The sequence below is a fragment of the Carassius gibelio genome, chromosome A12 (genome assembly GCF_023724105.1).
Source record: "Carassius gibelio isolate Cgi1373 ecotype wild population from Czech Republic chromosome A12, carGib1.2-hapl.c, whole genome shotgun sequence".
In the NCBI taxonomy this organism is placed as follows: Eukaryota; Metazoa; Chordata; class Actinopteri; order Cypriniformes; family Cyprinidae; genus Carassius; species Carassius gibelio.
The window spans coordinates 14,292,556-14,313,304 of NC_068382.1; the positions used below are offsets into that span (position 1 = coordinate 14,292,556).

At 38.3% G+C, this 20,749-nt stretch overlaps 1 protein-coding gene across 6 annotated transcripts in view; it reads left to right on the top strand.

Annotated features, from left to right (window-relative positions):
* Nucleotides 1–1,121: 1,121 nt before the first annotated feature.
* Nucleotides 1,122–20,749, top strand: part of LOC128025236 (actin filament-associated protein 1-like) — a 319,996-nt gene continuing 300,368 nt past the window's right edge. For 2 of the 6 annotated variants that reach the window (XM_052611368.1, XM_052611370.1), the window contains exon 1: nt 1,122–1,281. In XM_052611368.1, coding sequence (XP_052467328.1) covers nt 1,260–1,281 — 22 coding nt within the window. In that variant the 5' untranslated portion in view covers nt 1,122–1,259. Of the gene's footprint in view, nt 1,282–15,721; nt 16,140–20,749 lie in introns of those variants that run through there. The other 4 variants (XR_008186119.1, XM_052611366.1, XM_052611369.1 and 1 more) reach the window with 3 other exon arrangements.

Below are 20,749 nucleotides of genomic sequence, written 5' to 3' on the forward strand. Positions count from 1 at the left end.
ATTAAGAACAGGGATACCATGGTCCTTAAACGATGTACTGGTAGCTTTGGCACTGTGTTGCAGGTGCCATGTCCTGTTGGAAAATGAAATCTGCATCTCCATAAAGTTGGTCAGCAGCAGGAAGCATAAGGTGCTCTAAAACTTCCTGGTATATGGCTGTGTTGACCTAGGACCTCAGAAAACACAGTGGGCCAACACCAGTAGATGACATGGCACCACAAACCATCACTGACTGTGGAAACTTTACACTGGACCTCAAACAATGTGGATTGTGTGCCTCTCCTCTCTTTATCCAGACTCTTGGACCCTGATTTCCAAAGGACATTTTTGAATGGGTTTTGTTTTACAATCCTCTCCAGAGTGTGGTTATCCCTAATTGCTTGTACACTTTTTTCTACCACATCTTTTCCTTCCCTTCGCCTCTCTATTAATGTGCTTGAACACAGAGCTCTGTGAACAGCCAGCCACTTTTGCAATGACCTTTTGTGTCTTGCCCTCTTTGTGCAAGGTGTCAATGGTCATCTTTTGGACAACTGTCAAGTCAGCAGTCTTCCCCATGATTGTGTAGCCTACAGAACTAGATTGAGAGACCATTTAAAGGCCTTTGCAGGTGTTTTGAGTTAATTAGCTGATTAGAGTGTAGCATCCGGTGTCTTCAATATTGAACCTTTTCACAATATTCTAATTTTCTGAGATACTGAATTTGGGATTTTCCTTAGTTGTCAGTTATAATCATCAAAATTAAAATAAATAAACATCTGAAATATATCAGTTTGTGTGTAATGAATTAATATAATATACAAGATTCACTTTTTGAATGGAATTAGTGAAATAAACATTTTGATGATATTCTAATTATATGATCAGGACCTGTAAATTATTACTTATATCAGTCTTAATAAAGTTACTTACATTTTTCCGTTTTTAAGATTATGAATCAGACAAAAAAAAAAAAAAAGAGTCTCCTACGTTTGTCATATAAACAAACGAAACAGACGTTGAAACTGTCTTCCAACACTCCTCTATCTACAGTAAATATGACCGCCTCCCAGTTCTGCTATTGGCTAGATTTTTAGTAGCCCGCTGCCGGATTGGCTGACACGGATGTCAATCTCGGGCTGATTTGACAGCGTGAGCGGTCCCAGGAGCGCAGATATGAATCTGAAGAAGCTCAATCGGGGCCAGCTAAAGGAACAAGAGAGGTGGCCGTTATCAAGCACACGGGTTACAGGGCAGGTCCGTCATCTTGCGATAAAGATATGACGGAAAATAACAGACAAGGTAAGATGTCACTGTTAAAATTATCAGACACTTGTCTCTATTGATGCATAGTGAAGCAGTCTTGACCATCCATGGAACGTTTACTAAATTTGTCGATTTCAACACATTATTGAGGTTCCATAAGGACACGCTCTGCTCAGAGGACAATTCAGAGTGATGGGCTTGCTTTCCAATGTTTATTTCTTTCCAAATGCTAATAATATAAAACAGCTCTGAAGTTGTCGCGTTGCGTTTTTAATATTTGTAATTTTTTGGAGCTGCCATCAAACCCTTTTTTTGTTTTGGAGCTGAGGCTGAACACAAAGAAGCACGAGGCATCCTGATGAATGTGCACCGCTCGTGGGGGGCTCTTGTTGAATAGCACGAGCCTTGTGGGATCAGCTGGCGTCTCGAGCCCCCCAGTCTCTATATGCAGAGGGGGGAGGGGATGAGAGAGGCAAAAGCTAAATTATGAAGAACAAATTTAATTAATTTGATACAATGCAATGAGGTGACCCTTAAACCACTGGGAAAGGGAAGCTTGATTATGTTTTTGTAGTTTATGTAAGGATGAAGGATAGTTGACACTGTCAACATCATAATTGCATCCCTATGTCTAAGATTTTAGTGTTATATTTACCCTATATTACCGTTTTTTATGTATTGATTTAATTCTTGTTGCAACTTTGTTACTGTTTTTTTCTTAGTTTTTTTGCAAGTTCTTGGAATGTTTATTTAGAGAGGCTGTTTATAAAAAGAGTTTGGTACCATGTGAAGGTGTTTCCATCTCCTGTTTAGTTTTCCTCCAGGAATAACTGACAATGGAGCGGACAAGAACCGTCATCCTGGGTATTGTTTGCTTTACTGACTCTGGCTCTGAGATGAGAGAAAACAGAACAAAGCGTAAAAAAGCCACCAAAGTGGCCGTGTCTCATATCTCATTGTCTAGACTGTCTCAAAACAATCAGACCAGGTAAAGAAAATAAGAAAGAATGGAGTGGAACAGGTTGGGTTTGGCCAAACACAGCCCTTGAACTCCTTGGCTAGAAATACAATCATTTGGAAAAACAAAGATAGGCATGTGGACAATGCTCAGCATCTTTGATCAGTAGCCAGTGTAGAGTTTAGATGGGTGTGATCAAGTGCTTTGAGTCAAGGACCATCTGGTAAAATGGGCTATGGAGTCTAACCTGACCTTTTCTTATGCTTTTGGCTGAACTTTTACCACAGTTTGTATCATAAAAACAGGAGGTTCAATTCAGGATGTTTTGCTTCCTATCCGGAGTAGAAACAAAATACCTTCCTTTAAAAATAATATTTCCTTCGATTCTTAAGTAAATGCTGATGTTACTGGCAGTTTTATATCGATCTGGCAGAGAATAAACACCTTTGTAAAACATGAACCATTAAACACCTTTTTTTTCAGAATTAGGTTCATTTTGTCCCATTTAAAGTGAAAAAGCATGTGAGTTGCACCCTTCTTACAGCAGCATCGCACGTATGAACTTGTTCATTTACACTTTATTTCAAAACAATTTTGTAACCACACAAAGTGAGGTCATTCAAGGGCTAAATGCCAGTGTAGCTGAGTGTTGCATGGTGGGGGTTTGATATTTTTCCTGATAGCTTGATGACTGGTCTGTATGTGGTCAAATGTCTGACTGCTGATGCAGTGACATCATTACTAGTGCACATCTGGACCTGCATTGTTGCAGCATCTGTGTGAGAAAGGCCATTGATGAAGATGGATGACTGATCTTGCTTAATTTGCAGGAGAAAAAAAGCAGTCGTACAGATATTTAGTGGACGTTCATTATCTTCTAATCATTGCTTTGAATGAAAGGGAAAATGTAGCGATAATGTATGGTACAGTTTTCTCTTTTATAGTTGCCTGTCTCCTCTCTTGTGGTTCTAGTCAGTTTTCATAGACAAGTCTCCACTGGGTTTATATTAGTCTGCCTCAGGATGCAGTATGTACAGTACTGTAGTTTAATTGTTTGAGTGTGTGTCACATATAGCTATGAACAGCTGCTGATACTTTCTGTCTGTCTTACTCAATACCAAACCACTTTCTGACCTCTGACACTGATTCCAATGGAAAGTTGTGTTTTGTTATAAAAATACTTGAAATGCATTTAGAACACTTTTAGACACTACTGATGCAATAAAAAGATAAGGTAATGTAATATGCATCATTACATTTTTTGCAATAAGCACACTCCATGGCAAATGCCTGGAGTCAAACCCATGACCTTAAAGTTGCAAGCACTATGCACAACCAGTTAAGCTCTCTCGTCTTGGTCTTATTAAACCTTTTTTACTTTGCAGTATGTTTGTCCACAGTTTTGTTTTTGTGAGCTAAAAAGCCCTTTGAAAACACATAAAGACCAGTGACTCTGTCTTAATGAGATCAAAATATGTTTTCTGTGTTACTTTTTATTCTTATTTTCTATTTAACAGTGGACATGGTCATTTTTAACTTAAATGCGGTTATTTTAGCTGAACAAAAGCTGTCTGTTATGAAACCCCGTTTTCATGAAAGCTATGAAAGCATGCAACATCTTTCAGTTGTAAATATCAAACGTTTAAAATTTACGATTTGGGATTGAAGAGGGTTCAACTGTGTGGCTAGCATTATTCACCTAAAGTGGCTTATAAATCTGAAGTCTCACATTTACTTTTAGTAGATATACACTTTTTCTCACTTTTGGCAGATATGCACATATGTAATTTTTGACTAAAGCACAAAAATATAATATTTTTGCAAATATTTCAGAAAAATGCTAAATTGACATTAAATTGTTTCTCCGAAATAACAATGCTACAGCCAGTTATTCTACTGCGTTCTGTGCCGGAATGTCTGTTTTTGTTTTGGTCTGTGTGATTCCTCCCACTGCCAATTTACCATAAGGTACTTCAACACCCCTGGTTGCCAGAATGTGGAAAACATGTATTGCAGCAATGGAAACCAGCAAACAAACTGGGTCAGAGATCGCAGATTCTACCCGACCTAAAAAGCCTCCAGAGGTATATTAAAAATGTGGATTCATCAACACATCAACTTAGAGTGTAAGACTTGTTGTGTGTCCTCAATCTGGCAGCTTTTGCAAGCATTGAGTTTGAAGAGGAGGAGGTGGCACAAACAACTCTATCCAGTATTTTGAAGTTGGACTGCAGTACCCATTTCAACCACTAGCTGTCACCATTACGTACTGCACCTTTAAAAATATTTCTCTTCTGGGATGACTCATTTTTCACTACTCAAACCTTTGTCCATACAAATTCTCAAATGCAGTATGAAGTGTATTGATTAAAATGATAGCCTACATGAATTTATAGGTTGTGCAAGGTAGATGAGAAAACATATATTATTAATTATTATAATAAATAAGCACAAGTTCAGAAGTAACACTGTATATTTACACAAACAGCTGTGTGAGACGTCTCTCCAGAGCCGTCAGTTACCCATACTGCCTGCGGCTCTGTAACATGACTGGACTGGAGTGGCAGATCTTTAAAGTAAAACATGAAAAAGTTGTGTTGCATGCCTTTTGGCTCTTCTTCAGCTTTAGAGGTTTTCCCATTAGGGTTTCATATCGAGACATAGCCAGAGGGAAGATGTAACTTGGCTCTTTTTCTTTTTGTTGAACTCAGCACTCTCAAGTGTGTTTGTGTTCGCAAAGAAGGTGCTTGTACTTCAAATTGCCCATTTGAGTGTGTGTGTGTATTTTTGTATGTGTGTAGTGTATAGTGTGTACAGAGTGTCTGTGTTGTAAACCAAGCTGAACTCAAAACCTCTGAGTCACTGTCTGGGAAACCTAATGCCTCATTTTATTTAGAAAGCTTTAGTAATCTATAGTTTCCTCTTTCTCCTGCTTTCATTACTGAATATTCTCTGAATCAGTTGAAATCAGTAGTGGATTTACTGTCATTTCCATATTCTGTCATTAGTACATGGTTTGCTATTTGTGTATGAGGTGGACCGTGAGAAAGGGAAAAATGGAAACTAGTAAAGGAAAGTGTGGAAATTGTGGCAGCGATACAGAAGATGAAAGTTGCTGTGGTTCTTAGGGGGGGGGGGGGTACAGTGGTGTTTCATGTATTCAGAGTTGTTCACAGTGTTAAAGAGATGGATTCTCATGCTGAACATGGCCAAAGTTTGAAAAAATAATTTAGAAAAATGACTGAGAATTTCTGAGTGTATCAAGTGCCTTGGTGTTCTCGTAATTTAAGTGACGAATGTTTTATAAACAAGGCCCAAGTCGACGCTGGATTTGCACATCGTTGGCTATTAAAACACGGAGCGATCCCAGTGATTAAAGACCCCATTCATGTAAGTGCAATTGCATCAGATTTCTGTCTTTTATTGGAAATCATCACATAAGTGAAGATATGTTAATGGAAACAACACGAAACATCAGTATTATAGCTCCGCCCACCGCACGCCTCCAGGAGCTCGGATTTTACCGGAGAGAATCGGAAAGCTGTATTTTTCTTTTAGAAATATGTTAAAGCTAAAGACTTTTTGGATATATGAAGGATGCAGTATTACTCTATAGGTACTCAAGATTAACATGAGATTAGGTGAACCTGTGTATGTTATGTACCCTTTAACACTCGTGACCATGTCACAAACGGAGAGGGATTTGATTAGATTGATGTGGTAGGTGTTATTCGCTGGGTGGAAACTCTGCTTAAGCATTTTGTGTTTAGGGTGTGTTGTCGCAGCCAAGGTAACAGTCTTTTTGCAAAGGCTTGTTTTATGGCTAACAAACAGATGCTAGAAAATTAGCATGAATGCACAGTGAGCTATAATTGTTTGTAGCTTTTAAGAATAACCTATAGTGATGTGTCATTGCTGAGATTTTCTGTTTGACTGACCCATACCTTACAATCTCCTCAAAATTGCACCAATAATCAAAAAGAAAATCTGCAAGCATATATGTAATCATGTCTGAAACAGCAGTGTGCAAAGATCTCTCTAGTGTAAGTGGATAATGCAAAAAAAAAATACTGGTTCAAACAGATCTTGCGGTAAATGTAGGCAATCTCTATTTCCTGTTGAATTTGTATCTCTACTATCTTATACAAAACAGCTGATATACATGATAAAAACCTTCTGCCTTTGGCCAAATTCTTTCTGTTCTGAAAACAATCACCATCTGTGTTTTTGGGTTATTGATCCTACAGGTATATTTATAAGCAGTGGTGTTTTAAGCTTTGAGGCAACTCTCATCATTCTACAGTAACTTCTCTTCTCTCTGCCACTTTGCTTGCTATGTTGTGCCTGTCCTTACCTATTTCATGCATAAAATCCCAACAACAATGTGATGGAAACAGAAGGGGCCCACTTGATGTAGGAAAGTGGGGAAAGTGAAAGAGTCAGTCTTTGAGTTCTAATTCTCAAAGGGAGAGAATATATTTCAATGTTCAGGCAGTATGCTTGAATGCAAACAAACTCACACACCTATTTACTTTTTATGCTTTCCCACCTTTTTCATGTTATTGTAACCCATTTTCCACCAATTCCAATTTATTTTTAGTAGCTGAGTATGATGATGAAGCCAACCGGCCCTTTGGGTATTTGGGTAAAATGCTTAGTTTGGATTTTAGACTTGTTTTCACATGTTTTTGGAATAGTTGATTCAGGTTTTTCTGTGGTAAATGGATGTGCATATGTGCATGTATAGATCTGTTGGGAAAATAACAAGGTATTCTGTGCTAAATGTAATGTTCAAGTTCTGGTTGCATTCTGAAAAATTTAAGTGATGTTTTATTAACATATTTCGGGAAGAGCACGTGCAGATCAGAGCTCCCTCCTCAGACAGCACGCCAAATACGCATACTATTGTTCTTGCTTTGTTCTGTAAGGCAAACTTGTGAAGTGCTCTTCATTACAAACTTTTTTAAGGACACAGAGATGTGTTCAAAGGCCTCCAGACCTGTCCTTTTAAATAATTTGTACATTTAGGTCAATGTCAAGTTATGATTTATGGGAATACTTGCTCTCTTTCCCTGTATTTCATCCTTGACACACCCACACAAAGCCCAGAGGCTACACATACTGAAACTTCAAACTTAGCGTGCTTTCACAGTACTGCTTTTTCATCTGCTTTTAGTCTGTTTGTGTGAAAGTTTGGTTTGCTTTGGTTCGTGAGAAAGTTGTTTTCTTAAGTAATAAAATAAGCAGGAAATGTATTTTTAAGAGTGTTTCATGAATCTGGCCCGTGGTTGGTCCTCAGAGCGTGTGTTCTAGTACAGCCAAGCTGCTTTCACTGTAGTAGTGTCACCTGCACATGACACTTCTGTAGATGAAATTCTCCTGTTCCAAAGATAGCAGTCTTCAGTGTTTGATGCTTTATCTTGTGTTGGTGGTTGGTGCAGGTGGTTTATTAGATCCAGATTAAATTCTGAAGAGGACCATTGCCAGGGTTAGAATGTGTATGTTTGTGTAGGTGTAAGTGTATGTGAGGTGTGAGTTGTAAGATCTTGGCATTCTTTTTGGGATTAAACTACCCAGGCATTTGCTGCTTTAGATGATAAATATCCTCATACATGGTCTAGCTAACGGCAGGATTGGATTTGAAAGCCAAGTGAGTAAATGGTTATGACATTTTATGTCATATGATGTTATTTAAAATTTTCCGTTCTCTTTGGAGTGTTACAAGCTCTTGGTGCATAAAAATCTGTAAAGCTGCAAAGACTAAAGTCTCAAATCCAAAAAAGATATTCTTTATAAAAGTTAAGAGTCAACCACTAACCTAACACGCCCCCACCGTCTACGTCACGATATGGAAATATTTGTATAACGCAGCCCAAATATTCACGCAAAGAAAAAAGGCATCCCTTTTATTATTGCTGTTGCCATCGCCACCATGTTGTGGAGTCGCTGAGACTTTCACTGTGAAATAAAAACTACTTTTTCCAAAAGAGGACACAACTAGAAATCAGTGGTTACGTTTATTTACAACACTCTTCCACAACAGTTCAACCGAAATATTCAGATATGAGCTGCACATTTTATGGAGGATGAGGACTATTTCTCGAACCAGTAACCAGTAACCAGTAACCTTTGTGTCTGTGGCACAAAGGCTGTTTCTATTAGGTGGGGCAGTTCAGACTTTGCAAGGACAGTCTGGCACTTCTGGCTCACAGATATTATATATATGTATTTATTTATATATTTAAATAATTTGCCAATGATTATTCAAATGCGAGTTTTGAATAGTGTAGAATGGCGCTTGTTTTTCTAATAACAAATGCAGATATGGTTTTATGTTTACATTATGCTATGCAACACAACGTGTAAAAAGACAGTAGGGACATAATCAGTAATTATGTCCTTCCTTACTGTATGCTCGTGCTGCTGGGAGATGGCATCACAGTGTTAAGGGACATAACATTTCTGTCACACCCCTGAGGTATTCAGCCAATCACAAAACACTGGATAGCTGGCCAATCAGAGCACACCTCGCTTTTTAGAACGATGAGTCTACGTGTTTCGGAAAGCCATGGCATAGAGGAGAAACAACAATGTACATTATATGGAAAATAATGTGTTTTTTTTTTTTTTTACCTTAAACTGCATAAACACCAAATACTCAAAATAATATTATTTTTAGCAACATCATATGACCCCTTTAAAACATTAATACATAAAGGTTTCAGAGATGCAGAGAATAGGATATATACATGTTAGATGGGGCAGTCATGGCTTAATGGTTAAACAGTCTGACCCAAAGGTTACATTTTTCTCCATATTGTGCTGCCTTAGTTTCCATTTTGGTGGATATATGAGTTATGATATATGGCTTTTATATGAGAGAATATGTTATTGTGAGTGAGTCTGTGTGATTTTATAAACGCTCAGCACCCTCTCTCTTTTCTTTCAGTCTATGGTAATTGTTTGTTGGTGCTGTCATTCAGCACTTTTACACTTTGCAGATGTTTCTACTGAATGCTCTTTCCATCACCAGTCTCTCCTCAATAGTCCTTTCCAGTACTGCCATTGCTGCACACAAAGCCTCCACCTCCTATGCTATCTTCACAGAGAATGATATAATGAGTATAATTTTACCAAGTTTCACAAAATACAGAACTGATAGACTGGAATGATATGCTGTATTTACATGCTACATTACATGAAACAACATAACAACAGAACAGAAAAAGAAACATAAAACATAATATAAAAAAAATAATAGAAGAAAAACGCAACAGTAGTCTTTGCCAATGGAGATTTGAAATGTTTGATTTTTTAAATCAGTGTTACAGAGTGAAAATATTATATCTATGACTAGACTATCAGAACACAACCATGATTCTTCCATCAATCCATGTTTTTATTAGTGTTGAAGTTCAACATAGTTGACACAGATCAGTGTTAATAATTGAGGGACTGCTGGATGTTGAAAGCTCATTGGCCTTCTCCCTGACAGTAGGGGCGAGGTTTGGTAATTTGTGTCTTCCAGGTGAAGTGCAAGTCTTCCACATTCTTATGCTTTCAATCTGTCTCCTCCCACCTTTTCACAAACATTCTTTCACCTTCCCTTTGGCCTTGCATACTCTCAGTAGCATACCTTTCTTTTGTGCAGTCATTTGGTAGGTTTCCATTACATCACTATTTTGTCAGTCCAATGAATCCAACCCTATTTCAGATTCTGAAAGTTCAGTTTATATAAACCCCAAACTTTGCAATCTTCGCAATTCACATATTAATTTTAGGGCCGGGACTCGATTAAAAAAATTAATCTAATTAATTAGAGGCTTTGTAATTAATTAATCGAAATTAATCGCATATAAATATTTGACCTGAGAACAGTGAGAAGTAATTTTTTTCACATGGATTTATTGTATACCATTGAATAATGACTGAATACATAAGCTTAAGCAACAAAATAGTTTATTTTTGTTCAACCAAGTCTAGCAGACCAGTGCAATTTTTGCCATTAAGTGTAGCAATAGCATATTTAGAAATAATTTAGAAATAGTACATTTCAGAAATTCAGGAAGCTTATAGGGTGCTGGAACCTTCTGTAAAGTGTTTTTTAAGTAAAACACAATACTGTCAATTACATTCAGAACATTGGAAACCCTGACTATTAGAAAACATCTCTCTGTTTCTTCAGAGGCCATAACATACTAAGTCCAACTCTCAATAACCTTGGCCAAAACAATAAAGAGTTCAACATAAACTGTTGCACCAACAAAATAATACATAGTTCAACATAAAGTGTAAAGTCCACGCTAGCTGCTATATGTTTTGCATTGAGGTGATACTTGAGGCTCGATGTGGTGTGGTGATATGCAAATGCGAACGCTAGTTGGTGCTCCAGTATAATCGGTCCGCCTAAACGCGTCCAGTGAGAAACGTTCCGCGGTGCAAAAATAAGTTATTAAAAATGCGGGAATTTTTTTCTGTAATTAATTAATCTTAATTAATGCGTTATTTTTTGTGTAATTAATTAATCTCAATTAACGCGTTAAAGTCCCGGCCCTAATTAATTTACATGTCTATTACATGTATTCTGAACAAAATGTCAGCATAAGTGCAGTGCCCAATCCCCAGTCACTGCATACAGAACCTCAGAAACATACTGTCCCCTGCTATGTCTATGATGGTTATAGTCCTGATCTGTGTGTCCACTTAGGGTCAGAATTAACATTATGGACACAAATTATATTTATGTGACTCTTTTAAACAGAACTGTTATTCAACAGGTAAAATGAATGAGCTTTCATATCTCAATGGCCATGACAGCAGTGCTCTTTCCTTTTGTATTGTGTATTTTCTAATTTTCTCTCTTATATGAACAAGATCACATATCAGGAATGCTATCTCTGGATCAGAGCTGCTCCTTAATCCCTCCCCAGTAAACAATGTGAAAATCTGATCTTAAATTAGCACTCTGCACAAATACATACTGTCGGATCTCTGGGGGTGGACTTCCTCCCTGAGGTCTGATGAAAGTCACTGTTTGTGGTTCTGGCCGAGTTTGGCTGAAACATTTATCAAGATCATCTGATTGAAAGTGCCTGGATCTGAGGAAATGAAGGACTGGGTGATGTCCGCTTTACATTGAGATGATTTGTATTAGATTGCTGTGTTTAGCAATCCAGGGAGAACCAGATAAAAAAAAACGCATTGGGAAAAAAAACAGTGGGATGGGGGCTCATATATTTTGCTTACAGATTACTTACTTACCCCCCCCCCCCCCCCGCCATTGGGCCAGCCAGCCATAAGCAACATGTCTGCAGTTTCAGTCTGGCCAGATGGTGGACTGAGCCTCAAAGAGATGGGGTAGTCTGACAGAAGGAGGTGTGTTCATTGAGTGTTTATAGATGGTTGTGACTTGTAATCCTGCTGGGACATCCTCTCCTTCATACATCTATCTATCCATCCATCTGACTGTTTGCTGTGGACAGTTGGACTTGGGGGATGTTCATGTGTATGTTATCAAGAATTGGTATCAAGAAGAACAAAAGGATGGAAAAAAATATAATTGGACTGAAAAAGTAGGATGAGGAGTTAAGGGTAAAAGTAGGCAAAAATACACACAATTACGATGAATCTGAGCATTCTGGGAAAACAGAGTTAGGGATCAATGCAAAGTGGATACTGTATATATAAACAGACAAAAACACAGAATGAGCTTCATGCAGCTGCTTGTTTCAGGTGATAACTTGCAGATGGGTCTTTAACATTGTCCACCCCATAAATTCTAAACAATGGACTTGGATGGATCCAGGTTGGACTCTCTTGGTCATCTTGTCCTTGCCAACCCTGTACTTGGTACTCAGTGTGCTTTGACAATTTCAAACACATCTGAACTGAATTTAACTTTTAGTTCTGAATAATGAATGTGTGAGTGGTTGCTCTGAAGCCTTTGGAGAGAAAAAAAGTCAAAAATCTGACTAGTACAATTTCAGACTAAACTATTTACATGACATTTTAAGAACCTGAAGTATTGCTTTGATAAAAAATGAACTTTTAATGTTCATATACTTGTGCTTATTGATTACTCTTGACTGACCATACATCATTGTAAAGGAAATAGAAAGCAAGAACATAATGTGGCCTCATCTGCACTAGTCCAGAGTATTGTGTAGGATGTTCAGCTGTTTTTTTTTTTATGTCAGTCTTCTTTAGCTCAGTTCAAGAATATAAGATTTTGTAACACTTAGACTCTTTGCTGGACTGACTTGAAGTGCACAATCCAGCTGACCCTGACCAACCCAAACACAGCACTAATGTATGTCTGAAACCCAGCCATGATATTACGAGTGAACAGTGCATCAAACCACAGTCATGCTCACTCTGATTCTGACCTAGTTTAAAATACTCCTTACCATTGCTCTGTCTTCCTTTCATCAAGCCTTTCCTCCCCTGGACCACAGCCAGTGTTCAATACTGCCCATCCATATGTGCTACAGCTTTCCAGGCTTTATGCACTATAAAATGACTCCGGTGTCAAATTATGCAACTGCAGCTGAGCAAAGGGGCCTTTACCTCATAGCCATATGGAAAGTCTGTGAAGAATGACTGCTTGTGATAAAGACGATGATGATGACGATTTCTCCAGACCTGTGTACAGAGTTTAGGTTGCAGTTTACCAGCTCAGAAAGTTTCCATTATTCACATTTACTGCCTGTGTGTGTCTGTGTGTGTGTGCATATTTAATTAAATTTTCCACATGTGTACATGAGATAACATCTTATCAGGGGAGAATTGCAAACTGGAGAACTGGAGACCAACCAGTGAAAATGAAGTTTTTGTCACTGAGATGGTTGCTTTTCCCATTATATATGTTGACTGCTTGTTTATGTTGTTTTAATTGTATGCATCACAGTTCATTTAATTCATTTCTTTGAGTTTTAACACAACTGAGGTATTTACAACAGCAAGATTTGTAGCCACATACAGTCTCTGCAATCTGGCACAAAATCATATTTCATTGCAGTTTGCAGTGTACCTCTCTGTTTACAGTATAAAAACCATTATGCCTATGGGATGTCCCCACTTTTCACAAAAACAACAAATGTGTGTGTGTGCGTGCGCGCGTGTGTATTGGAGAAGAGCAAAGCCAAATGTCTTTTGAAATCTTAGTCACTTCTCTGCTGTTTGGATACGGAGAGTAGCAGGGTTGCAGATAATCAAAAATACTCGGCAACATTCCAGAAACTTGGAAAACATTGTACAGCTATTATAAAGGTTCAGCAAGTCCTGCAAGTATTTCTGGGATGAAAAAATAAATGTCAAAGGGTTCATTCATGATTAATAGAGTACAGAAAAAAACAGTGTCTAGAGCATTCTAATTAATTTGACTCTGGAATTCAATCCATTTACGTTTGAGTGCTTGTAATCAAAAATCCTGTTGTCTTGCAGGTGTTGTGCATATGATTTTGCCTTGTGTATTTTGCCAATGAGGCCAACCACTTTAGTAATGAGGTGTTTCACCAGGGCACAGATTGTTGCTGCATTCCTTGGAGACATGAAAACACATAAGCACTGATGATGAATGGCACACAGGAACATTCTGTGAGATACACTTCAAAGGTCATGTGTTGCCCCTGACAAAACAGCCTTTGCTGTAATGAATGGTCTGCAGTGGAACTCAGAAGAAACAGTCATTCCACTGGCTACCAGGCTCTTTAATACTTCATTAGAGTTCTGTTTGTTTAAAGCTTACCCTCCTGACAGTTACCAGTTTGCAAGTACGGGGCCTCCACCCTGCTTCCAACATCCTGAGCACGTGATGTGAGGGCCAAGCCCTGTAAGAGGGGTATCACAGAATTGCTTTGTTTTGACGGCATGTCTGTAGCTGGGAAAAAGAGATCAAGTTTAGATGCAGTTTACGCTTAATGTCGTTTACAACAGATACAATTTCTTTCCATTCTGTTTCTTTGTCACTACCCACAGTTTGTGTATTTCAGATTAGCTGAAAATGAGCTGATATTTGAGATTTTTGACAGAAATTAAGTGTTTCACAGTTTTCTTTTAAATGGCTTGCAGCTCTATTGATTTGTGTGCACTGTATTGAATTACGCTGTTATAATGACCTCAAGGATTCAGTTCTGTGGCAGTGTAACCGTATTGTCTCTCTGTTGTCTCCTCCACATAGCTCTCTCTAGATTGTCTGAATTGTGCCATGTGCCCCTTTTTGAAGTGTGAGTGGATAATAAACATGGCTTTGTCATGACCTTTATATGAGAAGTGAGTTATATTGACAGTGAAATACACAATTCATACCCCAACTGATAAAGTTATACAGGAAAGGAACTAAACAAACAGAACATAGATAAGTGTTATCTTAAAACACTCACTTGTTTGAATCGATAGTGTTGAATCTGAAACTGTGGGGGATGCAGGCTTTTTTGTGTTGAAACCTCTTAGTCAACGACACTGTTGCTTTCCGCTGTGCTGCAGGCTTTGGGTGGAATTAATGTCTGCATATCAATTTGATTCTCTCCCCAGGATGATGTCAGAGTGTATAGTTATTTCTGCACCGAGGCCAAATACATGGATCAGTGTCCAGATACAATATCCTGCTAACACACACGCTAATTCACTTGGCCACCCACAAATGTGTGCACTGTTCGGAAATCCAGACATACCTTTATATTGACTTGTAATTATTGTTATATTTTGGCTGTTTAGGACCATACTCCCTGCATAACTGAATTCTTAAAAAGTATTAATAACGTTTTGTATAAGATAATTTCATATTTCAGTAATATTTAATACTTTGATTAAGAATCACTAATTCCAAATGTTGTTGTTATGTGCCTTTATGGTCGGTATGTGAACCCCCTGTTGGTCACGAGGGAGAAAAATCTGATAATCCATCTCATCTCCTTCAAGCCATTTCTCCTGCAGTTGTACCTACACTCACTTACATCATCAACACATCCCTCCATGGTGTTTTTCCCTCATCAATTAGACAGACTGAGTCCTTAGCCATCTTCAAGAATCGGCATAAAACCCATCTCTTCCTTCGAAAAGCCCTTGCTACGTGTACTGTGTTTAAGCTAACTGAGACTTGTTTTATATATATTATATATCATTGCTCTTTTTGTTGTTTTTGATTGCTTCCACTGTCCTCATTTGTAAGTCGCTCTGGATAAAAGCGTCTGCTAAATGACTAAATGTGAATGTGAATGTGAATGTAAATGAAACATGCACATGAGGAGCCTGAGAAAAATCAGTACTGACTGAATCCTGAACTTTAAAGGACACTTTCTCTTTTGGTTTAATTGTTGTTGTTGTTTTTTTGTAAAGTTTTTATCAAATACAGACAAGGATAAAGATGTTTTTTGATCTTTTTGAGGTGAATATTAAAATCTTGCATATGGGAGTAGTAAACTTATCCGCACATAAACATAACAATCGTCCCTCTCCACACACATGCGCTGTATCCAGCTGTGGAATTGGAGAAGTGGGGCTACAGGGCGGAGAAAATAGGGAAAGGAAACTAATTGGAGAGGAAGGAGGTCCTAGGAGGTTTTCGCCGAGCACGACATGAAAAGAAAGTGAGAGATTTTACTTTTAAGTCTCCAAGTAGCTTCCCATCGAAGGCGCAGCGGTTTGCTGTCGGCATCGCGATAAACAGAAAGCGAACAGAGCAGCTCAGTGTCGGGCTCGAGGAGAGATTCAGGGGACGTTTTCAGAGGAAACGAAGAATTGCCGGGCGGTAGCGAGTGGAGGAGGTCTGCTGCCGATTCTCACCGGGAGAAAGCGGGGAAAACAGAGACGGCTCTGTTGCGCGGATTTTAATGAAACACTGCAGCTGTCGGACACACGCCTGTAATCTCTACCTGCCCCGAGTTAGATGCGTTTGACTTTAAGATGCGGAGCGACCCCATACTGTTCGCCTCGAGGGGTGAGTGTCTAGTATCTCCATGAGTGGATTCATTGTTGCATGCTTTGATAATACTACTGTCAACAGACGTTTCATTAAAGTATAAAAAACAGTGTCTTTTACTGACGTCCAGTATAACAACAAACAGAAACACATTTCTCCCAACATCCAGGAATATCTGTGCGCTTTGAATGTTGAACAAGTTTTACAGACACAGCAAGTAAGAAAGTACTATATTCCATATAACGAATATTTATAGAATAAAGGCGACATCACCGGCTCGTAGGCTACTGGGAAGAGATGAGTTCACCCCGTGAGGCAGTTTTTTTCGTTTCTTCTCAGCTTTTCTCTGTGTCCGGTCAGTTAGAAAAGCCGTTGCAGTTTGAAATGTGAAGAGGCAGTAAATTTAATGATGTTGCAAGAGAGCAATGGACTGCTTATTGTTTGCTGTTTCTTTGTTTGTTAATTTATTTTATTATATAACATTTGAAAGTGTTTTTTATTAATGTTCATATTTACATTTTTAATAAGTCTAATTGTTTTAAATTATATTTTAAAATTAGTATTAGCACACTATAATAATTTACGTATGAGGAAGAGCTATTCCAGTCACTCATAATAACTCGGGGTCGATACAGGTGCCCTGTTATCTTCTGTCACAGAAGTTTGCATTTTCAAAAACACAACATGATATAGATCGGTAGGCCCATCTGTGATTGGTTGGTTGGCTTGCAGCTGTCAGGTGTCGGGTATCCCGTACGTGCATTACAGATTACACTCTGCTGGATATGACAGAGCCCTATTGTCCACAGTGGTTTAACATTATCTGAGGGCAGTGCTTAGTATTGGCTTTGGACTTTTGTATGTAAAAGGCCAAGTGTGGTTTTGCCAGTATTGTTGAGTATTATTACTAGGCTCTCTGGAATGTTTGATTCTGATTGGTCAGTCGCAGCAGTGAAACTTTAATTCTGAATGAATTTTTTCGGTAGGGCTGTGCGATTAATCAAAATCGAATCAAAATCGCGTTTGGAGACGTTGCGATATGCTAATCGCAAAAGCCTGCGATGTGGAGACGATACAGTATGTGTTCCTGTAGCTCAATTGGTAGAGCACTGCATTATCAAGCACAAAGTTGGGGGTTCAATTCCCTGGGAAAACATGATATGATATGATACGTATATGTAAAAATTGATAGCCTGAATGCACTGTAAGTTGCTTTGGATAAAAAGTGTTTACAAAATGCATTAATTTAATTTAATTTATTTGATATGCATGACTGTCAGCCTTGAGTTACAGTCTTACCAATAGTGCGCGCACCTCCATTCTCCCCAATCGGCACTGTTTTTTAATGCGAATATTTAATGTTTTTTAATATTCTCGCGCGAGTTTGCACCGCAAATCTCCACGAGTGCATCTGGCTGTATGGATGAGGCTCGAGCACGCGCGCAAGCAACCTTCATCAGCTCGTGCCTGGCTCTGCATTTAAATCGAATGTGAATTCAGTCTAACTGCTTGCTAATTTCACTTGAATTAAATGAAACATTCAGCACATTTTCCAGTTGTTCTTATAATCTCAAATACTGTGTAACATGTAATACTTGAATAATTGAATAAAGAAATAGTTCTTTATAAAAAATTAATATTTCCAGTGAAATTCAGTAACTAATTTAATTCTGTAAAATTAGTTATACCATTATAATCGTGTCTGCTTGAAAAAAAAAAAAATATATATATATATATATATATATATAACCCCTCCCAAAACACAATTGAAATGTATTTTAGGATTATAATGGGAATTGTATTGGATAGAACAACAGTAATTCCTATTGGAATAATGGCAAAAACAAAAAGGGATTTTGTAAATACAATGCAATTGAAATGTAACTCATACTATGCTGCACATTATTGGCAATATTGAGCTGAAGATTGACTCTGCAAATTTAAAATCACAAATCAAATCTCAATCGCAATATCTGTCAAAAAAACAGATATTTTCCCCATATCGCACAGCCCTATTGTCCGGAATATGAAAAGGTTGTCATTATAGTAATAGACTTCGTCAGGTTAATGTCAGACCCCTTTGCTTTGTTTCAGGGTCCTAATCACACTGTTTAGGGGTTGTGTTAAAGACCATGTCCCTTATAAGCTTACTAGAAACTTCCAGGCAGATGTGTTGAGCCAAGTTGGAGCTAAACTCTACAGGACACTGGCCCTTCCAGGACAGAGTTTGGAGACCTCTGGTGTATATGATGGCCCGAATTAGTGTGAGATTTCCCGGCCTGAAGTTTTTTCCCAGTCCGGGCCTGGTTTATAGTTTCATAACTTTAATTGTGTATAGTTTACAGTGCTTCCACCCATCAGATGCTCTGACAGAAAGGCTGTGTGATGGAGACGCTAGAGCTTGATTAGCTGGTTCAGGTGCGTTCAATTGGTGTTGGAGCTAAACTCAGGACTGAGTTTGGACACCCCTGCTATACACCCACGTCAAGTTTTTAAACCACAGACAACCCTGTTATTTGTATGGCCATCACATTAAAAACAAGTCTAAATCTCTGGCTGTGCAAAATAATTATAAAGGTTCTCTCTTGAAAGGCACATTTACTACCTTTAGTTTCTTCATTTCCCTTGATATTCCGTTTTCTAACTTCTGTTTGTGTGTGTGTGTGTGTTTACTTTTTTTGGCTATTTTTCTTGTAGCCTACCTGACTTTTTTAACAGCAGGTCTACTGTTTTGAGAACTGCACCTTGTGGCAAAACAACCACCTCATTGTTATTTGTTTGCACACAATCAATTTTTGTTAAATTCAAAATATTACATTAGGATAATCTCTTATTGTTTTTGTTTATCTTCCAGTCACTTTAATACCCAAGATTAACATACGTGTATTTCGTATAAATATTTTGCAATACATTTTCTAAAGTGCCTAAGTCAAAATTAGAAAAATAATACTGAACACGTTATTGCATTATTATCATCATGTTTTTGTGGTGTTGTCTGCTATTGATCCCTCCTTTTTTATAAATCGATGTGAACATCTGTCTGCTAAATTTATTAATGCAACTTTACAATAGATAAAATGATCTCCTTTAACATACAGTATTCTGACTGAGAATAATAATGGGATGCTTACTGATAAACATTTGATCGATCTGACAACAACTGTGTCGTAAATGTTGTTACTTTTGCTCAAATAGCGTTATAAAAAGCTTATTTTTCAGGAAAGATCAGCCAGTTTGCATGCACAGTCCTTAGCACATCTATCAGAGCGCTGACTGTATCTAGAGCAATCTGGGACTTGCTCTAGAAACGGCAGCTGAAGGGATGTGCTGAAGCACATGTGCTGAAGGGATGTGCTGATTTTACTGATTAGCGATTGGCTCTTTTATTCAGGAGGTGGGGCTTCCTGTGATTGAGAGGCCATATTGAGCATTGCATTTTGCCCCATTCAGAACTATACGAGTGACACATCTTGGCAATTCTATATTATTTGATATACTCCCTTGCCCTACTATGTAAGCAAGTTAATAGCTCTCTAGTCTCTACATTTTGTCCCTGAGGGGAGAGGTTAGTGTATTTGTCTCTTTGGCAAAACAATTTAAGACAAATTTGGATCATTCTAAGAAAAAGGAACTCCAACCATTTGTGACTATTAAGTGAAGTGGATTTTTGACAATCAATCAGCCAATACAAAAGCTGACTCCAAACTCTAAAATGGTGATGTACATATACTGAAAAAAAACATTCCCCTTCGCAAATTCTAGGTAGTCTCTAGGTTGCCTCTTTTTATGATTTTTCATTTTCTGCTAAATTACATGTCCAATTATTTATATGTTTTCCCCTAATAATGTCTTGGATAATGCATCATCATGGTAAATTTATAAATATACTACACTTCAGCCCAAGTACTGAAGTCACACAGCCACAGCCACATCACCCTGCAGCCCAAGACTGGTTGCCCACTGAAGCTAAGCAGGGTTCAGCCTGGTCAGTACCTGGATGGGAGACCTCCTGGGAAAAACTAGCATGGGTCAGGGGCCAGCATGGGTGCTCACCCTGTAGTCTGTGTGGGTCCTAAAGCCCCAGTATAGTGACGGGGACATTATACTGTCAAAAAAAGCACCGTCTTTTGGATAAGACGTTAAACCGAAGTCCTGACTCTGTTGTCATTAAAAATCCCATGGCACTTCTCGTATAGAGTAGGGGTGTAACCCCAGTGTCCTGGCCTCCCGCATGATTGTAAAGTGCTTTGGGTGTACAACAATACACAATAAAGCACTATATAAATGCATCATTCATTCATTCATTCATTCATTCATTCATTCAAGTTATTGGCTAAATATGACTGAGCATTCATAAATGCACTCATAAAAAGTGGATGCAAACACTTCTCTGCTCAGTTTCCCAGGCACCATGGAGTCTTCTCCACCCTCTAAAAGGATGATTCTTAAAGGTTTCTGTTACCAGTGGCCCTTTTCTCCCATCCCACTGCCAACTGTGGTTTAGTAGTTAGCGCTCTGTAATTATACACACACACACACACACACACACACACACACATACACACACATACATATACTCATAAACACACAAGTACGCATTTATGGACATACATTCTAAACCGTCCTTT